General features: G+C 31.7%; 1 protein-coding gene across 1 annotated transcript in view; it reads right to left on the reverse strand.

Annotated features, from left to right (window-relative positions):
* The window catches only part of DACH1 (dachshund family transcription factor 1), a 402483-nt gene that overhangs the window by 38752 nt on the left and 349577 nt on the right, over positions 1–14154 (reverse strand). Inside the window, 4 exon segments of the mRNA XM_033105102.1 lie at positions 286–354; positions 851–994; positions 4076–4223; positions 13311–13462. Coding sequence (XP_032960993.1) covers positions 286–354; positions 851–994; positions 4076–4223; positions 13311–13462 — 513 coding nt within the window.

The raw sequence follows: 14154 nt of genomic DNA on the forward strand, positions 1-14154 counted from the left end.
ATTCAATAAAACATATTTGCTGTGTCCAAGATTAAATCATACATTGTTTAAAATTAATTATTTCTTTTTAATTGCATTGTATAAACAGAAATGACCTGTTAATTTAAAGAAAATCTATCGGCACAAAATGAATTCACTCATATAAACAAGCAAGATGAACTTGACCTTGTTTGAACTTGTTTTGATGTGGCCCAGATGGTAGGCTACATGCTTGAATAGCAGGCTAAAGCTGAGGAAAAACTCATATTGCAAGATCGAGATTTATAGCCTTTTGCAAATTCCTACCTTGTATTGTCCTTTCAGCATCTGTTCGGCCGCCACTGCGGTCAGCTTCTATCTCTGGGGTCAGAGAGTCTAAAAGCACAGAAAGGTAAGAGTGACACATATTTCATTTGATTCCTATTGTCCTTTAAAAAAAAAAGAGCAACCTGTTACTCTGGTGCTGAATTAAAATTACATAAATCTTTGTCATCTTTTAAAGGTTGAACAAAGACTATAACCATAAGAATTTTCAAAAGATTTGAATACATAAATAATGCAAAATTGTTCATAAAAAAAGATGGGGGTTGGGAAGTGAGATTAATATTTTATCCTGTTTCAGTAGAGACAGGTTAAACAGAAAAACAATGTCAAGTCCCAGATCTTGGAGGTAAGTGACACCACAGTGTTATCACTTGAGAAAAAATGCATTTCCCAACACACGTGACTATTCTTCGCACCAGGCTTTCAGGTACAAGCACAGTTTAATGAATGACCAGACATAGGAATATCTAAAACCACACAACTAAATTGTCTTTTGAGTATTCAAAATGAAAGGTAGTTAGCCAGGCATAAAGATGCACCCTCTTACCATTTAAGACCCTGAGACTATCCGTTGAAGCTGCCTGTTTTAGTGTTTGTTCTGCTTGCTCACGCCGTTTTGTCTCAAATTCAAGTGCTTCCTGCAATTTTCTCTTGGCCTTCTTCTCCTTCTTTAGCCTCTTTTGAACTATGGCTAGAAAAGAGAGTGTACCTTATTTTTTTCTTAAATTTTTGTAGTGTTCACATACAAATGATCTATCTTCCTCACACATATTTTTTTCTGCTTGATTGAATCTACCAAAGCAGAGGGAGTTCAAAAAACACCACCTTTACCTAAAATAAATCCCAGTAAAATGTCCAAGGTCAATTTTTACTTAGTCTTGAACTATATTTCATTATAAGAATGCCTTCTAATGCCAGATTTAATGGGAAACTAATTTTAGTAAATATTTGAATTCACTGATGAAGGAAGCCTAATTAAATAAATGTTGGGCTTAGTCTCTGCCCTTGATTCAGAATAGTGCAGAGTAGTTAGAACAGTGTAAACGCCTATCTCTTTATGAAGCACAAATTTTGAGTAGTAAATGGAGTATTTCCCCTATAAATGCTTTACAAGACAATGTTATACAAGCTAAATTTTAATGATACTTTCTTGAAATTTTAGAAAATGCAATAAATATTATTGTATATAAGGAGCTAAATATTCTTAATTATTGTTAACATATATCTATAAGCTGAATTTTTTTGGATGAAGTTATTATAATTTACTCAGAGATCTTACTAATTTCCTCATAGTAAATTTATATGCACTATAGCATATTTCAAGAAAGTTATACTTTTACTCTTCAGGAATCTGGTGGAGTATAAAATCTCACTGCTAATAATAATATGCTAACAATACTGTGCTATTATATTAAAAAGTAGATTATGATACAAAAAATTGATTATGATATACTTTTTTTTCCTAATGGACAATTTAAATATTCATATACAATATGTAATCAACAAATAATAACTACATGTTTTTTTATAAAATGTATGTTAATTGTACTTTCAGTACGATAATTGTTTTAACCTTTACTATACATACATATGTGTGTGTGTGTGTGTGTGTGTGTGTGTGTGTGTATATATATATATATGGTAAGCAATCATCATATGGGAAGCATGCAAATGTTTTTCTTTGAAATATTGATTTTGATGGCTAATACACATTGTTGACTTGAATGTGACAGAATTAGTATGACAAAATCCTTCTGGTAGAGTTAGTCATAAGGAGTAATCATTCCCAGTTTACTGTTTGATTTCTTTCTACAGAGTAAAGAAGAAAAACATTTTTATTTAACACAGTATTTAGTCCAAATATAAAATAAGGTAATATGGTTCAAGAAAGAATTTTTGTTTCAATTTCTAATTTCCAGATGTCCCATTTTATAATTATCAGTATTTTAAAATTGCAGATTATCAACTTGTTGAGTCTATTGTTGTTAATACTATATATTAACAGAAACTTTTTTTTTAATCAAAATGTACTCTAGTTACAGTCTTACCTATAGGTAAAACAAAACTGGTTTCAAATAAATGCTCATTTCCTTTATTTAATACTGTGAAAATCATATGCTATTGTTAACAAAATTACTCGCCTACGATTTCCTTTCCCAAAGATGATTGCTTATAAGTGTCTTTGAAAAGAAACAGTAATTTCTGAATTATTTATTCGTACTGTACACTCTCGTGGCACTTAAAGCTCGATATCCAGCATGCTGCCATTGACCACTCACTGTTTCCTCCTGTGTGATTGAACCAAATGGGATCGCTATGTTCTCTATTCAGGATAATACACTGGTTCAATAGATACATTCACAATAGATAATTATTGACAGTTATTACCGGTAATTTATTGTTCACATTAATTAAATGAGAGGCTCATGGTGTGGTCTGTGAAATGTTTTGCCCTCTAGTGGTTAAGGGAATAAAACAAAATGTAAATCCTTCAACAGGTTTGAATGAATAAAATTCTGGAGATCTCTCAAGTAACCAAAAGCTTCCTTTAGGAATTCAAACTCTGCAATTCTGACTTTAAGTCTTGTTAAAACAAACAAACAAACAAACGAAAACCCCAAAACTTCTCCAGGTGAGAATAAAATCGAGACATGGCTAACTCAAGGAAGATGGTTCAATAGCATGAACTCCTTGACCAAATTTCATTATTCAGTTAGAACATGTCCCATTATATACATGTACCTAGCTTTGATGATTTTAGTACCTAAATCTATGTGACACCACATTTTTCAGAACTGTACTATAGACCTGAGGTGACAGCTTCCCAAATCGGCCTCATCCCAGGAGCCCACTTGCTATAGCTTTATAGTAACTAATAAAAAAACCTACTGTGTTCTGCCAGTTTTAAAAGCAAAACAGAAACAATAATTTTTAAAAGACCATGCCAAACATATGAAAGGAGAATATGTGGAGTATTTATATTAAATACTTATTAAATCAGAGAAAAGGAGCATTCCTTCTAGAATATTTAGAAGAATCTTATAGTTGAGGCAAAAGGGAAGTTGGTTGTAAAGAAAATACTCCTAAACCCCATACATAAAATAAACACACATATATAAATGACCCTCAAAATCCTCTATACATACACTGCAAAACATGTTAAAAGAAGCAATTAATAGATCGATCATTTCATTATTTTTCCCTAATAAAAATTCATATTGGTTTCTACTTTAATGTGTACTTGACCTGGTTGCATGAAAATGAGGCATTCAGAAGGAAAATTATACAAACACTCAACTTTGGCCATTTGTTCAGATATTCATCAGTCTTCAATTTCAGTTGATAAACATCTTACTAAATCTGCTTTGCTTCAATAATCAGTATTTTCTGTTTTAGCTTTATGACTTTAACTCTTAAGTTTTTCAAAGGGCAATTGTAAATGAATACAAAATTTTCCTTCATGGCTGTCATCTTATCAGAGCTCATTCTATCTCAAAATTATGAATTCATTAAACTCTGCAAGCAATCAAAAATATGTGATGAATGATATAATACATTTCAATATCTTGAGGTACAAACAGACGAGAAACCAGGTACTTTGGAAATTAAGAAACACAGTGAGCCCAGGATTTAAATCCTGCTCTGAACTTCAGCTACAAGTAAAAATAAAAACCACTGTCTCATAGTAAATCACCAAGCATAGTATTGTTATGTTAAATATTTTTGTATGTTAAATATTAAGTATTAAATTCATTTGGAAGTTTGAAAATACCTCTATTTTTTTGTTCCATAGCCAACTGCTTCTCAAGTGTTTCCCTTAGTTCTCGTTCCCTTAAAAAGTCCATCTTCAGCTCTGTTTTTTCCAGTTGGACCTGTTTTTCTTGAGCTCTGGCATTATCTATGGCAACTTTCAAGAGTCCCTGTACAAAGAAGGTATTCGGTATTGTAATATTTTAGTACAAAGTGCATTTCATTCATTACTTAAAAGCATTTTCAAAGAGAAGAAAGCACTTATCAAATTCTGTCATTCTTGTGCGTTCACTTTGAACTCACTAGGCCAAGAACTATAACTTAAAGCACAGAATTTCTAAATCTAATTAAAACATTTTAGGAAGACAAATATTTTTGGCATCAGGTTCAGTTGTTCCTAATTAGAATATCTCAATCTGAAGCTAAATGAGGGCAGCACGTCAAGATTTCTAAAAAATAAGAACTGAATTAAAAATTAGACTGAAACTTTTCCACGAGTAATTCTCTGACACGGTTTATGATACCCCAAGTGATGCTGACAGTACTTACCTGTCTCTTGGAGCTCAGTGGCCACCATGCCCTTCTTAGATCATGCTGGACACAGTGGGCTCGTTACATTACTCAAGGCACCAATTTGTTTCTATATTAGGGACATTGCTCTTTCTGTTCCCTTCCTAAATGCTTTTCCTCCCACTTTTCATATGACTCATGCCCTCATTTCATTTCATCTTTGCTTAGTCACCATTCAAGAAAGGCCTTCTCTTAACTACCCTATTTGGAATAACCCTGCAAATCCACCTTGTAATTCTCTCCTTAAAATTATTCATAACATTTATTATTGTGTAATAGTGTTATATATGTACTTGCTTACTGCTTTATGTTGTGTCTCCTACACTAAAATGTAACTTCTCTGAGACAAGCACATTTTCTCTCATTTGGTATTATACTGTGTCCCCAGGGTTCAGAGAACACCTACCATATAGTAAATTTTAAAAATTTGATGAATAAAAACAATAATTCTGGTATATTTTTCTTGAGATACATAATATATGTAAGGGATCCAAAACTTAGTGCATGGTTTTTAAAAAGATTTTCAAAAGGGTTATAATAAATAGAGAATAACTCCTAGGGGACTATTGGACAGTATATGGCAAAAGCAAATTTTATGTATTTATAGAATTGATTATGGCATATGTTATATACAATTGGATGTGCTGTTTTTTTTAATTCAGTAGTAGTCTCAGATTTTTGAAAATGAGACTATGAGAATAATATGTGAAACATATCCAAAGAATTCTGCATGTGCCCTCTCCTAAGATACTTTAGAAAATTGTCAGTAATATTATTAGTAAAAATAAGAGCTAAAATTGCTATCCTTATCAACTCAGGAATACGAAATGCTATTTTGAAGTAGAAGATATTTTGCCTTGGTCCATGAACGTCAGAGGTTGAAATTTTCAACTGAAATTATAAGTGAAATGGAAGTTGGTGCCATTTGTAAATACACTCTTGAATGTGACCCCCTTTGCAGGCGACAACATAAGCAGTTTGAATCAGAAATTTCAACTGCAACTTGACTTCTAAGCACAAAAGAGATGTGCCCTTCATTGAGCCCACAAATGTAACACTGCTATAAGCCATTTTTATTCTCTTTTCAAGCACATATAGACTATGTCATGTTTGTTACACCTGATCCTGAGTTCCCTGGATGAAGTCTTGTGATATAAAACAAGCTGGAGGATTTCTACATGGCAGTTTGCCCCTCCCTATTCTTTTGTTTTTAACAATAAAACATAGCTGCTGAGGAAACTGCCGTCTTCACTCAATTCAGCCACATTCCTGTGTATGTTTTTCCTTCATCAGGAACAAACAATTAGTAACAAATGAAAGAGATCATTACATCAAGTGCCCTTTTAAATCACCCCAATTAAAACTTTAGTTTAGCTGTATTTTAATTCTAAGATACCAAATTCTAATTTTCTGCTCTGATTGCTCTTGTTGACTTATCTTTGAAAGATGTACTCTGTGCAATGTCTAGAGATTATTTAGCAAGATGCCAATGCTGGCACCACTTAATGTGTTGATTGGTTGTATTATCAGTAGCTGTTTAAAATAAATTACTATTAAACTATTATTGTCCTTGGCTGACAAAACATAATATTTTGGTGTTCTTTAAATATGAAACAATCATTATGAATAAACATGTTGAATAGCATTAAACAGCAACCCTAATGTGTGTTATTTTATAATAATATTTGTTGGAAAGCATGAAGTTGCTAAGAGCATTTATGTTTACTCTTGCCTTTTGTTACAGTTGCTGCTAATGTCATTAATGGTAATACATTACCTATTCCTGCTGATTATATCTGAAAAATATTAGCTTTTAGGATCCAATACCCTCTAGGGACTACTTATAAGCTGTATAAAATTAAGTTTCATTTTTAGACTTTAAATCAGTGCACATCAGTAGGAGTCCAGTGTGAACAAAAATCTGCACTAGAGCCAAACTGATGCATATGCAAAAATACGTTATTGCCCATGACAGCTCTGCTGCAAAAAAATACAGAAAACTGATTAAATTTCAATGCAGCAGGAGGCTGGGAAAAGCAATAGCAAAGCAAGCAGTGCTCATAACATCTACAAATCATTAGGATACCATTTTAACTAGCCGTGGTAATAGTACTTTCAGATTTGTGTAACTGCTGTAAATTTTCCAGGTAGATCATGTGCAAAAGGTAACGCTAAATGCTGGGTCTCACATAGACATGTAGTACCCAGCAAAATTCTGTGATGACCATGTGAGCAAAAGACACAAGATTTAAAACATGAAATTTTCTCCAAGGGGAGGAATGATGTTGAGATTGGACAATAACAATTCCAAAGAAGCACATTTTAAGCTTACTCTATGACAAAGTGACTACAAGAGATAATGGTTGTTTGACCTCAAATTTCTTTTCCAGAAGTAAGGCTTACGTAATGGTTGCAATAATGCACAAATATTTCGTTGTTGTTGTTTTCTAAAATTATCTACCTTGTAAATCATAATTTGTAAATCTACCTTGTATTTTCATAATTTTTCAGAGAATTAATATATATATATATATATATATATATTCATATTTATATAGTTCTTTTAAAAAGGGCACTGTAATTGAACTAGCAATGTTTCAACTATTTCTACAGTCTAGAAAGTACAAATCTCTTTTTATATATGAGACTTAAAATAATATTGTATGAAAGAAACATTGCTTAATATGCTAATTAGAACATAGAGGAAAAGCTTACTTGGTATATGTTTGTATTTTAGGCATATTTATTTCAGAATTAGATGATACGTAAAGTTCCTTGAGTGTCATTGAAACCCATGTGACAAAATTTGTGCTCAGTAATGTATTGTTTCTACTGAAACTAAATACCTTGGTTAAAGGGAATTTTAACGATCAACCGTTCTAACTAAAACCTTTTAAAGATGAGAAAAACAAGATCCAAGAGGATCAAGAGACTTGTCCAAGACCCAAAACCATCAAGTTCACTAAGGCTAGATCAAAATTCTACCACTTATTTAACCTTTATTTTAAAGTTTCTTTCAGGCATATGAAGGACTAGTGTCCCTTGAAATCAGGAAATTTTGTAGACTGAAAAATTATTATACAACAGCATCAACTGATGTACTTTTCTCAAAAGTTCTTCTAACAAAACAAAAATGGTACTTGGTTTAATGTTTTGGTTCCTGTTCTCCAAAGTGGATGAATGACAGACTATTAAAAGCACTTCCGGGTATAAATCCATCTTGCAATTCATATGATCTGTATGGCAATATGGCAACATGGGCTCTACAATTAGCCTACCTATGTTTAAATCCAGATATCACCTCCACTGTGTGACTTTGATCAAATGGCTTATCTGGTTTCATTTTCTCACCCATAAAATGGGGATAACAACAAAATCCACTGTGCAGGGTTATGAAGAAGATTCATGTAATATTGTATATAATTATCATAGGGACTAATAGTGATATTGTGATTTATAATAAGAAATATATATATGGTATTCATCTGAATCCTGGAATTGAAAACTTACAATGGGTGGCATTTCCTATGTGATAAGAGCAATAAGGTAAAATGAGTGTTTTTGTTATTCATCATAAACCCCTTTCAACTAAACCTGAGTTTATATTAATAAGGTGACTTTTGGAAAACCGTATGGATAGAGGGTGGTTGTCAGGGGAACCAACTCTGTCATTAGAAAGTTGGAACTTTCAGCCCCATCCTTCTGACCTTCAGGGAGGGCATAGGGGCTAGAGGTTGAATTAATCACCAGTGAGGAATGATTTAAATAATCATGCCTATGTAATGAAACCTCCATAAAAACTCAAAAGGATGGGGTTTGGAAAGTGTCTGGGTTGGTCAGCAAGTGAAGGTGTTGGGTGGGTTGCAAGTTCAGAGAGAGGGAATAGAAGCTATGCCCCCCTTTGCCATATACTTTCCCTTATTCATCTCTTCCATTTGGCTGTTCCTGAATTATATCCTTTTATAATAAGCTGGGAATCTAATATGTAAAATGTTTTCCTGAGTTCTGTGAGTTGCTCTAGTAAATTAATCGAACCCAAGGGAGCAGGTTGTAGAAACCTCTGATCTAGCTGTTTGGTCAGAAGCATAAGTTACAACCTGGACTTGCAAATGGCATCTGAAGTGTGGGTAGGAGTCAGTCTTCTGGGACTGAGCCCTTAACCTGATTTGATTTAGGATCTGATTCTCCAGGTAGGTAGTCTTAGAATTGAGTTAAATTGTGGGCCCCCAGCTGGTGCTGCAGAATATCTTGGTGTGGGAAAAACTACAAGATATTTCATGATCAAAAATGTCAGAAGTGAAGTTTTGTTTTAGTAGAATAAGATATAAATCAGTAAACATGGTATACACGCCACATCTTCAAGAGATAAGTGCTACCATGTTTCCCTGAAAACAAGACCTAGCCGGACAATCAGCTCTTCTGCGTCTTTTGGAGCAAAAATTAATATAAGACCTGGTATTATTATACATTATATTATATTACATTATGTTGTATTATATTAAATTATATTACATTACATTACATTATATTATGTTACATTATAAAGACCCAGTCTTATATTATGTTATATGATATAAGACCGGGTCTTATAGTAAAATAAGACAGGGTCTTATATTAAATGTTGCTCCAAAAGACACATTAGAGCTGATTGTCTGACTAGGTCTTATTTTCGGGGAAACACAGTATCTCATCTTAACCTAATCATATTTTGAAGCCAACGTCCTAGTGTTTTGTTTTATCTTTTTAAAAAGTTTCCTTCTAACTACTTTGTGTAAGTGTATTATAATTAAAATGATGTATTAATAATGCAAATGAAAAAAATTAATTTCTTTAAAATGTGTAAAATACAACATTATTAGCCATGAGATCAAAATATGAAGACTGCAAGATCAGAGTATTTCAGTCTTAGTAGTAAGATACATTCTTTTTCATTTTCTTTCCTCAAACATAAGAGTACAACATACTCTTAAATACTATAGTTGGATTTATTTATTAGACCATAGTGAATCAATCTGGAACTGCCATTTATTGGGGTTTTAACATCCCTTTGAGGTCTTTCATGTTTCTTTAATTATTCCATATAGACACACTATAGTGAAACAAACTCTTATTAAATATCCCCTTGTGGCATATATCTTCAATGCTAACCTTATTTTACATTTCTTTTTACTTATTTACCTTTATTATTTTAATATCTGTAAGTCATTTAAAATAATTTGTATAAGGAAATAAACAATGTAAAGTATTTCTTTTCCAATTCTACGTAAAAATAGATCCTAGCTATGATTTATAGCATGAATGTTCAGATTAAGAATAGCTGGCAAAATTTTCCTTTGAGTGTGTTCAACGGTAGTCAGTGTTTGAAGGTATTACATCTAGTAAATTGATATTAAACTTCTAGTTTCCTCACCTAAAATTTCACAGGGAGTTCTCCATGGATATGTTAGAATAAGGAAGCCATATGAAAGACTGTCCACATGGATAAAAAAATAAAATTTTATATAAAAATTGTAAAAACGCTGAAAAGCAAAATCTGGAATCTATCACACCATTCACTAAAGTGAAATTACTATCCTTTACTGTAGGTAACTTTATCAACTATTTATAAAACACTCAAGTTTCAAGAAAGAGTTAATAAAAACCTGGTGCCAAAAAAAATAAAAAAATAAAATAAATGAATAAAAAAAATAAAAAAAAATAAATAAAAACCTGGTGCCCAAAATGTGTGTATATATATATATGTGTGTGTATATTTGTATTTATATATTATATATATATATGTATTTATATATTTTTATTTATATGTATACATATATACACACACATATATATGTGTGTGCATGTATGTATATGTATATACATTTATATACAGTGTTTTTCCATACTATATATATACTATTCTAGTATATAGTCTATACTGTCATTCTACAGGTCCTCTTTTAAAGCAAAGAAATAACAGTTATGAAAATTCAATTGTACAATGTATCATGGAAGGTACATCTATAGTAACCATTACAAATTTTAAAATTGAGAATTATTAAATTATAGAATATCATGAAATTAAATTAGTGAATATTAGAACAATTACTCCTTAAACACATTATTTTGAAAGATTTTTTTTGGCCATTAACTCTAAGAAAAAACAGACTTTATGTACATTAAATTTAAATATAACCCAATGATTTGGGTTTAATTAAAATAGCACATATGCATATAAATCCTTTATTGCAGACATGGAATTGTATGATTCAAAAAATTAAACATTTTCAACTCAATTCTTTTTCATTGCTATCTTGATAAAATCCTTCCAAAGGAAATATGGAGCTTTAAACTTACCACAAAGAAAGTATGTTACAATTTTGAAATAGGAAGCAGAGAACCCACTGCATATAATTGAAATTGCAAGGAAATTGAGGTAGGCAGAATGTAATTATCCAAATTAGAATTTGGACAGAAAACACATTTATATCGTATGCCCAATAAGCCAAGGTCATGACTATTTAAACATTCTATACCATTCCTCAAATATTACTATAACTCAATAAATGTGGCAATAATACAGAGCTAGCATCTGTGACCTTTTATAAAATGATGTAACACCATTACTGGCCATAAATCCAGTATGTATGTATGTGTGTACATGTACATATGTATGTATGTATGTATTGTGTGTGTATGTGTGTGTGTGTGTGTGTGTGTGTGTGTGTATAGCTGCATGGAACTCAGTAAGATTTTTAATCATTACTTTGCTTTACATACACATATGTACATGCACATATACATATATATGTGCATGTATACATATATGTATATATATTTGTATATATATATACTATATACACATATACATACATATAAAACTGAAGTGGACAAACATAATTTATTTTTAATGAAGTGTTCTTATTAGATGTGTTCTAACTATTGGGCCCTTAGCTCTATGATTTGTAATCAAAAATAATTTAGTTTGCCTTGACTAACCCTATCATCAACTTTTGCTAAAATATGTCATCAAAGCTGGTTCGAGGTTAGAAAAAAAGAGTGTATTAAATCTAGAGATACCTTCAATAAAATAAATAATGTCTAAGTCTGTATATTGTAAAACTCGTTTTTTCTTCTCTTTTTCTCTCTCTCTCTCTCAATAATTATAGTTTGAAATGATGTAGATAACATTTCTAATCTGGGTAATACTAGGCTGGTGTGGGTAGATGACAATATTTACCTTAGAAATGTGGTATTCACACACAATACAAGATTCCATGTATAAACCCACTCCTCAGATGAACAAGCTGGCTTTATACTGATGAAACTCAAGAAATGTTTTATCCGCTGAAAATGAAATTAAAGTACTACTTCCTTTGTTTTATAGTTACTAAAGATACATACAACTGGATGGAGAATTGTAAGCAAATGTCTAACTTTTTCTTTGCTTCCTATGGAGTTGTATACTTAAAAATAAAAGTGAATTGTTCCATTACTTTTCACAGTGTAAGTTCAGAAATATCAAGGAATATTTTCTGAAAGCATTTAATTTAATAAGAGAGAAATTCATTAAAAACTCTACCTGATAGAAAACAATATCATGGGTCAAATTTAGAAAAAAAAATTCTTAACGTTTAATTTAAAATACAAACAACTATTTGGCCTTGATTATGTTTAGGCTAGATTGATGATTTATTTCAATTACTGAGATATAAACCTTAAAGTTGAATACAGTGCTGGAGACTCTAATTACATTAGTATTAAAAATGCCATATTAATAGATGAGAAGATATGTCACATTAAAGGCCTTCTGTTATGTCCTTGGAGAGGTAAATAAAATTAATTACATTTCTACTGGGAGAATGTTTAATATGGTAGGAAATGTGTACAGTAAAATATTACTAAGGATGGAGTGCTAGAGTAAAAATTAAAAAAAAAAAAATTACCAATGAAGTATCTGCAAGCACAGTCTTACCACTAGCTCCCCCAAATATGGAGAAGTCGATGGCAAAATCTCCATCTGGGGTCCACATGATCACTTCATGTGTGGGCAAGAGAATTCTGCCTTCTTTTATCCCAAACACTCTTATTATTTTGGCTCCATGTTCTATGTTATTGTTAACTGTAAGTATTTTTGATTCATAATGTACTGTACGTAAAATATACATCCTGAGGACTACATAGGAAATCCGTGGAACGTTTTGTATGGCTTTTTGAAGTCTATTCTTTGAAGAAACCCCATTAACTGAAACAAACTTATTTATGAAAGAAGAGATTTTTTTGGATTCTTTTATATTAGACATATTTTAAATGACTAAACATATCATTTCCTCGCTGCAAGGCCAGCAGTTTAAAAATAGCTAAATATTTATTAGAACTGGTGTGCCGTCATTTAGTAAATCAGACAAACTTAAACATTTAGATTCTTCCCATTAGTCGGCAGTAAAGGAGAACATTTAGGCACAATGATTTTTTAAATGCTGAGGTCATTTTCACCTAAGTTTGTACTAAGGTTTAATATATATATTTGAGTATTACTAAACCAATTAGATTAGTGTAGTAAGTTTAAAATCTTAAATTGCTAGAAAAAGTTCAATACCATGGTTCAGTCAACCTCGTGAATGGATTAAGTAGGAAAAGGATGAACTGGAGGGAAATCTACAGCTGGGTCTTTTTGTTCCTTTCTTCCAGATTGCAAAGAGGCCTACCTGTATGTTAGTCAGAAGGGTCTCTATGGAAGACAATCCATCAGGAAACAGAAAAGGCGATGGAAAACCTGGAGGAAGTGGTTGTCCATGCCCAGTTAGAGAAAGTTTGTCAAGGCTGTCTCTCGCAGTTGGTGTGGAAAGCGGGGTCTCATCTGTATGTGATTGAAACAAAAATATAGAACAAGTTACGCTTGTCTGTTTTTATTAGACCTCAGTAATGGCTTCCCTAGTGGTTTCCAGAACATTTATTGCAAATTGGTTCCTGCTATCAGGAGAAAATGCTTTCTGCTGAATTTTCTTTAATGAAAAAGCTGTGGAGATACAACAAGATAACATTAATGAGTAACTTTATAAGCCTTTTAAATGCAGTCTCTAATGAGACTGAGTTTACAGTGCCATAGAATCTTTTTAAAACAAATATTATCTCAATATAGTTGTGATAATATATTCAGGCTGACTTTATGGGCACCTTCCCAATTATCTCATTTTAGTTTGTTCTGTTTGGACTGACAATAGAATCTTTCTAGAGCTTCATATAAGAGTAATTCTTTGCATATTAGTATGTTTCTTTCTCAATTAACCTTTCCTTTATAGAAATGATTTATTCAAATACATTCTTAAAGAATCTACAAAAGAATATACCCTTAAAATCTTTCATTGCACAATTTAAAAAGAAAACTGAAATCAAATATATTCTTTCTATATTATAACTGAATTCTTCAATATCATTAAAACTAAGGTCTAATTCTTTTTACCTTGAATGCCTTTTCTTCATGTTGAAAAACTACCTTTTCTATACATGAAAAAGGGGTCTAGAGAAAGGGTAACAGAATGCAATTTCCAT

The sequence above is a fragment of the Rhinolophus ferrumequinum genome, chromosome 4, assembly GCF_004115265.2.
Source record: "Rhinolophus ferrumequinum isolate MPI-CBG mRhiFer1 chromosome 4, mRhiFer1_v1.p, whole genome shotgun sequence".
Taxonomy (NCBI): Eukaryota; Metazoa; Chordata; class Mammalia; order Chiroptera; family Rhinolophidae; genus Rhinolophus; species Rhinolophus ferrumequinum.